We start from the raw sequence: 12,302 nt of genomic DNA on the forward strand, positions 1-12,302 counted from the left end.
GAAATCCTGCGCTAATTATGCGCAAATACTGCGTTTGGGCAGCTCCGGAGCTACAAAATATTTGCCACTTACATATGTTATTTGAAATGGCAAAAAATTAAGTTTTCAATGGTTTTCGAAAGGGCCGATATAACCGGGCGCAAATTAGGCAACTTAAAACACCGATATTTATCTAAAACGAGTTCCGGAGCTATAAAAAGTTTGCTACTCACATATGTTATTTCAAATGGTAAAAAATTAAGTTTCCAATAGTTTTTAAAAGGGCCGACATAACGGGGCGCTAGTTAGACATAATAGAATACTGAATCCTTTCTCAAATTGAGTTGCGGAACTTCAAAAATTTTTCTACTCACATATGTTATTCAAAATGTGCAAAAAATAAGTTTTCAATAGTTTTTGATATTGACACAAATTTATCACGCAATATTGCTGCAAAGTGACATTTTCAATATTAATACAATATTGCTGTATCATTAAGTGCTATTTGGGGAAATGGATAAAATCGTATTGTTGCCACATTGAATTTTCCTCAAATATGCAATTTTTTAAGAATACATTTTTTGACAAAATATTAATACTCTGGCTCATAACAACGATTCCTTACGATATTTTTGAGTTCTCTACACAATTTAAGATCAATCTGTCAAATATTTCGTGAGAAAACCTGAGAGAAAACCTTTACATGTGAAATCACAACAATCACATAACTTTAAAACGTTTTAAAGTTATGATGTTCACAAAAAAAGAAATCTACACACATTCATCTGGACATTTTATCAGGAAGTTATATGATACATTCCTATATATAAAGCAATTAAATCTATAGAATCATATGTTGGAATTTTCAACAAGTATGTAAACAGTTCCATACTTAACCCTCTAGATGGTAAGAGCTTTTTTTCTCATTGGGACACTCACTTAATTGTTTATAACTTTTAAACGGCTCGATATTTTCGTTTGGAATTTTCAGATTATATTTTTCAATAGTTTTACAACCGATTTATGAAAAGAAAAAGAATTGAATTTTTTGAATCTCTACACCTATTTTTCCCCTTCTATTTATAAGATATAAATAAAAGACGTCTTTTGCCAAAGTCTAAAGAACGTCATTAAACAAACACATACAGTACGTCTTCTTAGCAAGAGTGCCTATACTGGGTATTTTTCTTAACTACTTAATTGAGATTTAAAAAATGGCTATGAAACCTATCTGGGGCCATTCAAGTATTACGTAAGCATATTTTCAAGGGTTTTGGTAATACTTGAACAACCCCTCTTTAAAAATAGATATATTGAATTTTCTTAATTAATTTGGTTGTAAAATAGTATCCAATTCAATCAGTACAGAACGCACAAGAATGTCTAAGTGTAAAACTCCCATTGTGCACTTTATGTAATTTTTTGAAACATTGCGCTTTAAGGGTTAATTATATATTAGTGAATTAAATGCCCTACAAACATTTATTTAAGTACATTACAACACATGCATATTACATATTGCTTGCGCTTTTTAACTTAAATTTTCAAAAGTGTCAATAGTTTAACTTTGCGAATTTTTCTTGATTTTTTAAATTCCTCATACTTTTTCCAATATTGGTTCCATATGTTATAAATTATTAAAACACAATTAAGTGATACCATGTATAAATCTTAGCAATTGTTAGTTAGAGGAAAAAATTGAATAGTAAATAATTTGATAATATTATTAACCTTGTTTTATTCACTTTCATAGTTTCTCAATTTTTATAATATAACAGTTGTTTTTCGAACGTTTAAAAAGAAATGTTTATCTTTATGGTATAAATCGTGTATCGAGAGGAGAATGAACATATCAACATATTGTGTTTGACAAAGAAAAAAATGACTAGGTGGGCTAGAAAATCGAGAATTATAAATATCATCTTACTAATCAACATGATACTTAAGAAATAGAAACAGCAGTTAAGATATGTAACGAAATTACAATAGAAACGACATATCACATTTTGTCGAAACATTAATTATTTTTCGTAGTTAATAAAGCTATATACCAAACAATTAACAATGAGTAAAGTTAATTTCCAATTAGTATATCAGGCCGTTGTGAGTATAACGATCATTCGATGCTCTCTATGACGCTTAAAATTAACTTATAGTTAAATAAATATATGACTAAAATGTACATATGTACATTGATAGTTTCACAGACACAGAAGTTTCGTTTTGTATTATCTGTTTTAGTATCGTATAAACGCATTTACCTGAAAGTCAATTATAATGTTTATTTTTTACACAAATCGTTTTACTTGAGTCACTGAGACTCGGCTTCATAATGAAAGTCTCGTAAATACATTTAATTCTTAACGAAGAAAACGCGTTTACTCAACCTTCGAAACGACCCTCAGGTTTGTCTCTCTTCTCTTATTCCCTCGCTGTGCAATTTGCGTCCCGATAATTCAAGCATAACCTTCGAAGCAGGATCTTGATCTAAAATTGATTTGGAATCTCTCAAATCTTCTTCCATTTCCGGCACTGAACCAACTCCCCAGACTTCAAGATGTTTTATGTGAAAGTCCTCTTTACTACTTAATTGAACATAATTCGAGAAAGTTGTACAGGAAACACTTGACTTCCCTGTTCCATATTCACAGTCTAACCATAATCCTGGGTAATTATGTTGACCTCCCATTAACAAACCGTTGACCATTGTCTGCTGATGTAGATTCAAATATTGGTAATGATCATTATAATTACTTGATGGAAACGTCAAAATCTCAGGGTTTAGTTTGAACAAAAAGCAAGATTGATTTCCTTTATAGTTTGGACTAAGTGTCCAGCTTTCCGTAGCAAATCCCCCAAAAACATGATCATCTGAATCCTGAACGATTATAATCGTCGAACCTTGCATCGAAATTCTCCCCAACATTGTAGAAAAAGATTCACCGTGAACTTGACTTGAAAAAAGGAATCTCCATTCGTTTTGCATTTCATGAGGTAAACTCAAATTTAGAAATAGTACGTCTCCAATACCTAGAATACTGGGAAAATGTGGAATGTTCTCTAAACCTTTACAAATCGGTAAGAGATTCAGGTCATGTACTCGTGTTGCTGTGTTTTTATCATTCTTCTTTTGAGAAACTATAAAGAGGCACTGAAATACATGTGATTGGATTAATTTAAAAGTAGAAGCATGACTAAACCAGTTATCTATTTGGTCAACTGTCAAACTATCTCCGTATTGTAAAATTTCTTCGCATAAACTTTTAGCCCTCATACTGATTCTTCTTACGTTAACCGTGCAGCCAATACTACTCCAACTTTGATAGTGTAAACTTGCACAATTTTTATGTATCCTTAAATAAGAACTGATGGTACTTTCTACATATTGAAGAAAAGTAGCAGCAGGTATTTCGTACTTCTGATCTCCCTCGAAAAATCCATTAAAGATGAGACTCGTACGTTCTTCAGAATTTCCACGTACTGCATAAACATAAAGGCGTCCAAAGTTTTCGCCATTAACAGCAGAACTTCTTTTGCCGGGTTCGTGGCAAAGAAAACGTACTACAAATTGGAGAAGATCTTCATCCAAGTGAATCGACCAATGTTTAAAAATGTCTTCACGCTTAATCGAACCAGAACTTCGAGACATAGACTTGAAAAGGTTCTCCACTAATATTAACTCTTCCGCTGAGAGAATGTTTGCAGAAGAAGCTGATCTGCTTGATCCATGGCCCATCTAAAATTAAAATCATACTTTTAACATAATTTGAATATTTAGATTGGACAAAAATTCTAAAGAACGTATAGAAACAACAGAACATTGCTTAAACACAGTAAAAACCTGAGCTCATTTTTGCTACGGATCAAAATGATCCTGCTAGCTAGATCATTTTGAGCCCGGGTTTTTACTGTGAGTGGGAAAAGCACGATTGGCTGAATATTGATCCAATATTGGGAGCACTTTTGCCAATCTTGGTCCATTATTTTAGCCAATATTGGACCAAGTCTGGGAGTGTAGAGACCAATGCCAAGGCTCGAATTTCAATATTGGCCCAATATTCAACCAATAGTCAAAAATACAACAAATCAGACTCCAGCCAAGATTAAAAAAATTAATTATTAAAACTGAAATATAATAAAATTTTTTGTTATATTTATATATTATATTTTATTATATATAATAACATTATTATTTCCCTTCGGATCAAGGGTTATACATAAAATCATACACAATAAACGGAGAAAAAGAAAAAAAAAATTTTAACGTCATGCTAGACATTAACAATTATCAGCTAAAAAAAGAGATATTGTGAAGATTCTGTACATATCGCGGATACTTATACCCTAACCGATTGATGTTGTTTATGAGAGAGAAAAAACACTGCCATCTGGCGGATAGTTGGAAAGTTAACGTAGCGCGAAATTCAAACTGCGTGAAGGAAATCTGTAAGTATAAAGAATTAAAATTAAAAAAATTATTTGTGACCATTATAACATTAATTAAGTTTTGTTTAATGCAATAGAATGCATTCTTAAGTAAATACATTTTCAAGTAAATGTTTATACTTACAGTTTCTCCTTCACGCAATTAGAATTTCGCGCAACGTTAACTTTCTTACTATCCGCCAGATGGCAGTGTTTTTTCTCTCTCTCATAAACAATATCAATCGGTTAGGATATAAGTATCCGCGATATGTACAGAATCTTCACAATATCTATTTTATTTAGCTGATAATTGTTAATGTCTAGCATGACGTTAGAAAATTTTTTTTCTTTTTCTCCGTTTATTGCGGATGATTTTATATATAACCCTTGATTCGAAGGAAAATAATAATGATATTATATAATATATAAATATAACAAAAAATTTTATTATATTTCAGTTTTAATAATTAATTTTTTTAATCTTGGCTGGAGTCTGATTTGTTGTATTTTTGACTGTTGGTTGAATATTGGGCCAATATTGAAATTCGAGCCTTGGCATTGGTCTCTACACTCCCAGCCTTGGACCAATATTGGTAAAAATAACTGGTCTAATATTTAGCCACTATTCAGTCTTGGAAATTTCTCACTGGGAATCAGTTAAAAAAACAACAGGTAGAACTTTCAGGTTCCACAAAATAAAATTTCTTAACCGAATTTTACTCTACCCCACTGGAAAAACCCACATGAGATTCCACGTGTGAACCTATGTTAGATCCATTAAGGAATCCATGAAGGTTTCCATACAAAAGCACACCGAAATTTCAGACAGGATATGGTGTAAGAATCCACATGGAATCCCTTATGGGTTCCCATGTGGAATTCCATATGAGATTTCAAATACCATCCATTCAATATAGGATTTTTTATTTAAATAAAAAAAATTTTTTGAGTATTAAAATTTTTAAAAATTTGAAATTGAATATGAATTTTTGTTGTTAAATTCTAAGATTTTTTTATGTGTTTGTTAATTAATTATTCATCTGAATAATTGTTTAATTTTAAAATTAATTTGATTAAATCAATGTTTTTGTCATTAAACTTTTTGTCGGAAATTATAATAACAGTATCAGTACGATTTTTAATTATTGCAATTTTGGACAGGACTGGATGGTTTGAGTAATAATTCAAAAGTCTCCTCCAATAAGTATATTTTCTGTACCAATCTGTGATAATATTATTGTCTTTAGTCCTATTAATTTTTTTAAAAAAACTTATTTCATTATTATATTCCATTTTATAAGTGAACTGTAATCTTTTATGAAAGGAATTAAAGGCATTAACAGTTACTGATACTTTATTTTTAGGAATACAATTCAAAAACTGTAGTGAGGAAAGAGGACTACAATGTTTAAAAAAGGGGTAAACTTTTTTAAAAAAAATTTGCACCATTAAAAAGAGCAGGAAAATACCTTTCGAAAATATGTAGACCTCTGTTACAAAAATATAAATTTAGCTTAAACTATGGCTGCCAACGTCGGCAGCCCTAGTTGGGTCAACCATGGTTCCCATAGTTGGGCCGACTGTGGGGGATAATGGTCGGTATGACTTGGCAGCCACAGTTGGGCCAACCAAGTCGACCCTAGTTCGGTTGACGTTATCAATTCGCTAGTTGGCCCGTCCTCTGGCTGCTCTCTTAATTTGAATCAGTGAAATTTCACTGGTGAAATAGCTAGAAGTCGGTTACTGAATCATTTAGTGAAATTTTCACTGAAAATCAGTCATATATCACTGATGATTTCCAGTGAAAATTTCACTAAATGAATCAGTCAATCTGTATTATCAGTAATGGGTAAAACAGATTGACTGATTCATTTAGTAACCGACTTCTAGCTATTTCACCAGTGAAATTTCACTGATTCAAATTAAGAGAGTGCCCAAGGTGGGCCGACTGAGCACATGGTTGGCCCAACTTGGGGCCGACCGCCAACTCGCACCTGGGATAGTCTTTATTTATATTTTTATAAAATTACTATATGGATCACATAGTGAAAATAAATTTCTGCTTTTAAATAAAGCTGACTTATTCACTTATTCATAACTTTATAAAACTCTGAACAATTCTGTCGATATTGATTTTTTTGACACTTATTCTGTAACTAGATTTATATCTAATAGCAAAATTAAATGGGCGCCAGTGCGCGAAATCCGGTATGTAATTGTTTATTATAAAGAAATTTTAAAGAAACTAATCAATGATTTTTTATAATCTTTAAAATTACAAAAAAATTAGTTTTGCTAAATATTTTTTTGTATTTTCTATAAATATTTCATTGCAAATGGAAATTTTAAATTTATGTTTTTTTCAAAAAATGTAATTAATTGATAATTAATAAAAATGAATTATGTAATCAAAAAGAAAATTAAATTAACCGAAAATTATTAATTATATTTTAAAAAATATTTAAAAATTTTGAAAAAATAAAACCTAAAAAAAATTTTGTAATGTTTTAAACTTTAAACTTAAAAATTAAAATCAAATTGACAATTTTTTAAAAAAGCAAACAATTTATTTTCATATCAAAAAGAATTTTTTTTTTTTATTACGAAATGTTTACAGATAACAAAATTTAACAATTTCATAATTAATAATAAAAATAAATGAATAATAAATTTATAAAAAATAATATATAATAAATAATATGTAGTGAGGGAAATTTTTATAGTGATGTATTGGACTTTTTTGGAGTTAGCTTAGTTAGGTTTATTGCTGAGCTGCGTGAAACCGTTCTTAAAATTTAATAATAATTTATAATAACTCTATGGCCATAATATGTTAATCTTTAGTTGTTTTTTTTATATGACAAAATTATTGTCTACAATTTAAACTTTATAATGGGTTTATCACCCGTCTGTAATTCTAAATAAATAAATAAATAAATGAATATTAAAAAATAATAATTATAAGTTAAAACGTTATAATTATTATCTGTAATAATCATTATATTAAAAAAAATTCATATATAATATAATAAATTTATAAATAATAATAAAAATAATAAAAATTATATTACAATAATTGGAACTTTTTTTCTATAAATAGTAAATACCAAGTAGGAAATATACTGGTGCTGCACACAATAAACAATATTTTTCTTTACCTTTAACTGTCACTTATAGTATGTGACTTATTTAATGACGATAAATAAAAATATCCGTCGCGTTAACCATAAAATACAATTAGGTGGAAAGGCGCCCTTTTTAAATCTCATTGGATTAGAGAAAAAAATCAAAAAAAAATTTAAAGCAATAAATACTTATTTTAGATTGATAAAAAATCCCAGAAAATTCAAGAAATTCACTGACGACTTGAATTCCCTGACTTCTCTAACCGTTAGACACCGTTAGACGTATACAGACTCAAATTTTTTTATGGACATTTTGTTGTTCAGACGACAAACTATGTCAAAAATTTTGAATTCTGAGCAAGATACAGACAAAAGTCTTATTTTATTAATATATATATCAATTACTAATCTTGTCAATTTAAATAGTTTTAAATGGTTAATTGTGTTAATGAAAACAAATTATAAAATTTTTCCATCTGTACAACACAAAAATGGTATATGAATAATTTTAATACCTAATTTTATATTTTGGACTTTATTAATATTATTATTTTAATTTAAAATGAAATGAATTAAATTTCAATCAAGTGAATTCTGCATACATTCCAATTTGTTCGAAAAAAAATTAAGTAAGAATTTTATTTTTGAAATTCAGTTTGAAAGAGAAAAGGTTATTTTGACAGTTGGAAAAATTTAATAAAAAAAAAACTAAAATTAAATTTGGACTATGTGATCCTAAAAACACATAACTATATACTATAAAATTAATTATTTCTGGAATTTTTTCTACAAAATTAAAAGAAATTAATAAAAATTAAGTAGTTAGTAAATTGAAAATACTTAATAAAGGTTTGTTTTCATTGCCTGCACTTTCTTATATTTTCACACTAAACGTACATAACCACATGTGACGCACCGAATCAGTACATTTAGGTACACTTTTTTCACCTCCTCTTGAGTTGGTGTTTTAAGTGTATACTTTCTATGACAACAAAAAAAAACCTTAAGTAATATTTAATTTTTAAATATTTACAAACTTTCCAGTATAATATAATGAAAAAACAATTGCCAGGTTGAAGTTTGATTTTTTTATCATTTCATGAACACCTAGCTTCCTCATGGAGATTTTTTGTGACCAATTTATGGTAACTAATTTAGTATATTATAATAATTTAAAAAAGGTGTTAAATTAAAGTTGCTTTGAAATTGTAGATTGATTTGTAAAAATTAATAACTTCGTAATATTTTATAGTATAAGGTTCAGTATAATAGGTAAATTGTTTTTAAATATTCTCTAAATTGGTTATGATAATTTTAAAGACAAATTAAGTTTCTCAAAAAAAAATTTTTACTAGCAAAAACCGTTAGTTTTAGTTAGTCTTGATTAATATGTTAAATCATATTTCACAGGTAATTTTAAGTCAATTTTTTCATAATACTTTGGCATTTTTTATACAATAGTCAAATAATATATAAGCAACTTAGACTATTGAGAACAGACCAATGAAGAAATTTATATTTCATATTATTTAGGTGCTTTTTTTATATTAAAATTTACCAAGTGTCAAAATACTCTATTTTCCTTACAACCATTATAACAACTTCAGAATTGAAATATCAAGGTGCTTATGTAAATACAAAAATATTTATAAAAATTACCAAATTTATTATATATAATTTAAATTTTAACATCAATTTCATAATTAATTATTTCTTTTCAATTTGTGATATCTTACAATACTGTAAACAATGTATAAAATATGTACATTATCTTAATATTTTAAGTTTTAAAAGTAAAATTTATTTCATTATACATTAAATAATTTATAATCACTAAAAATTAGTTTCAGACTTTCCAAAAATCTTTAATCAGAAAATTTTTGTTCAAAGAATTTTTATCATGTTTTAAAAAATTAGAATTATTTTAGGTTACTTCCATTTATACATGAAATTGTGACTGAAAAACAATAAGGAATTGTAAATGAATAAAGCATAATTTTATATATAATTCAAAAATTTGTTTGTCAGAGAAGAAGAAAAATTAGGGAAAAGTTAGGAAAATGACAGGGAATTTTGAAAATGAAATTTTGCAGACACCCTAATAACTGAAAAATACAATTTTTTTACAATTTTAAAAATTGATATTAATGTAAAATGCTAAAACATTTTACAAAAGTAGTGGGAGAAATACATTCTAAAAATTTGTATATAAATAATAAAATGTATGAAATAAATATAAATAACTTTAATGAATTGATTACAGCCATAGGTTAAACAATAATATATGAATGACTTTAAACATTCTAAAGTAAAAAAAAAATACATTGAGCATTTTGACTGACAATTATTATACTATTTTAAATAATAATAATAATATTTAAATTATTTTATATTATACTACTACTCTTATAATACATCAAAAAGTCGAAGATACTTTGAGTTGAATTGATTTCATGAATTTGCATCTTGCTTATTTCAAAACCTATAAATACAACGCAAGTACATCTATTTACATCGAGTTTCCTTGAAAACAGATTTGATATAAAATAAAAAGCAAAATAAACTCAAATCAGGTCAATTTCTGATAAATAAAGAAATAAAACTTTTATTTGAATAAGCAGATTTACAAGTTTAAATAAATGAAATGAATATTGAGTAAATGAATAACAACATTTGAAAAATAATTAAATTTTATGAGATTTTAAAAACAAACATTGAAATAAACGGACCTTTTCTATAACAGCAGTTTCGTGTACAATGACTATCCATATATTTTCAGATATTCACTAAAAAGTCTTTCTTTTCACAATCACAGTTATAAATTTAATTATATGAAAACAACTTAACATCAAACTCTCAAATTGTGTAACAAGATAATATCATATAATCACTCCTAATACTGATGAATACTCCAAAGATCAGAAATTATTTTAATATTTAAGGTTATGGGATATATTGCTCATTCTCGTCGTCTGCTTTTCTCCTCTTCTATCGACTGTTCAAGCAGCGCTTGCGTGACCCGCGAATCTTTTTTTTAATTTATTAGCATTTTAACTGCAAGATACAAATGATATTAATTAAAACTAAGATTTTTAATTGTATTCAATGCCTTTTTTATTTATGAAATAATATTCTTAGGTCTTTATACAGAGATAATTAAAAGAATTACAGAATTATATATATTCAGGAAATTTAGTATTAAATAATATGTATAGTATGGTGATTCATCTCAACGAAGTGTCACCTTTGACAACAGTAATATAAAAAAATTTCTTGAATATTTCTTATGCAGACTATATTAATAACTATTAAAAAAATAATTATACCTATATTGTTCTTGGAGCTTAAATTAATTGTTTAAATTTTTTTTCAATTGGACAAATATGTAGGTATTTCCGGATATTCTACTTGAAAAATTTTTTATTTATTATAATTTTAATCTACTAATATCTGATTTGATATAGGTATATAACCAAATGCTCTATTGTTTTATCGCACTTTTGTTCTTCCAAAATCTCTAAGGAAACTGATTAATATTTATATCTAAAAAATAAATGTGACTTTTAAATGAAAAATATCATGTCGATGAACTTTAATTTAAAAAAAAGTTTTATTAAATATTTTTTACCTTTGTTAATAATTTTAACATAGATATCTTAAATGGTAATATTTAAGGATTTATTTTTTTAAGTTGTTATTTACATTACCAGGATTAATTTTATGCAGCAAAAAAAATTTGGATAAGCTTCAAACGCATGAAACTGACTGTCCCCATTTACCCCAAAATTTAGAAAATTTCATAAAATTTGGGGTAAATGGGGACAGTACAGTTTCTAAAAAATTTTTAAGAAAAAAGTTTCCTAAAGTATATTACTGTATTAAGGGATGAAAAACTTTTAAAAAATTTGTAGTAGATATATAATAGTTGAACAAATTAAATTTTTTTTATTTTTTTTTATTTAAGTATTTGAGAAAAAACAGACTTAAAAATCATACCAAATTTTTTTCTTATTCCTTATGACTCCCATAACTGAAATTCACTGGAATTTTCATTTTTGTCAATTTGGTTAATAATAACAATGGGGACAGCTTGTTATTATTAACCAAATTGACAAAAATCAAAAATTTAAAGTGAATTTCTGTTAAAGTAGTCATAAGGAATAAGAAAAAAATTTTATATAATTTTTAAAACTGTTTTCTTTGAAATGCGAGATAAAATACTGAAACAGTTTGACTTTGATTTTCCAGTTTTTATGCATTGAGCGATAACTAGAATTATCTTGCTGCCAATTGTCAATATGAAAGCTTGGCAATACTTAAAACTTCTTGCAGGTGATCTGAGGTTAAAATATTGACGTTGAACTTAATTTTAAAATTGTAAATTAAGCTCTAAAACCTCTTGTCCCCATTTACCCCAACTGACCCTAATAGTTTTATCATAAACAAAAAAAATTAATTTTCTTTTAATAATAAATTAAAAAGAGTTAGTATAAAAATTTCAATTTTATAAGTTTATTTAAAATATAAAATAAAAGTTAATATCCTAACAGTTAATAAATTAAATAAACTAGCACTATTAATTAAATGGTTGTTTCTGATTTTAAATACAAGCTATGAATTTAAGGGGACATTCCAGTTCAAAATAGGGAAAAAGAAGGCTTTTTTAAAATGTATTTTTAAAAAACAGTGACATTTATTCAGAAAATTTTTGTTTACATGTTATAAATAACTTATTGAAGAATATGAAAAAATAATTTTTTTTCACTTGTAGTC

General features: G+C 26.9%; 2 protein-coding genes across 8 annotated transcripts in view; one reads left to right on the forward strand and one right to left on the reverse strand.

Moving 5' to 3' along the window:
- LOC127278580 (potassium voltage-gated channel protein eag) overlaps nt 1-12,302 on the forward strand; it is a 1,151,741-nt gene that overhangs the window by 894,186 nt on the left and 245,253 nt on the right. The window lies entirely within an intron of this gene.
- LOC127278586 (MTOR-associated protein MEAK7) lies at nt 1,693-10,517 on the reverse strand. Its single transcript, XM_051300379.1, has 2 exons — nt 10,259-10,517; nt 1,693-3,715 (listed from the first exon to the last, which is right to left on the reverse strand). Exon 2 carries the CDS (start codon nt 3,713-3,715, stop codon nt 2,381-2,383), a length of 1,335 nt encoding a protein of 444 aa, XP_051156336.1. The 5' UTR covers nt 10,259-10,517; the 3' UTR covers nt 1,693-2,380.

Source organism: Leptopilina boulardi, unplaced genomic scaffold (genome assembly GCF_019393585.1).
Source record: "Leptopilina boulardi isolate dan_hultmark-lab unplaced genomic scaffold, ZJU_Lbou_2.1 LbouV2_208, whole genome shotgun sequence".
NCBI lineage: Eukaryota > Metazoa > Arthropoda > Insecta > Hymenoptera > Figitidae > Leptopilina > Leptopilina boulardi.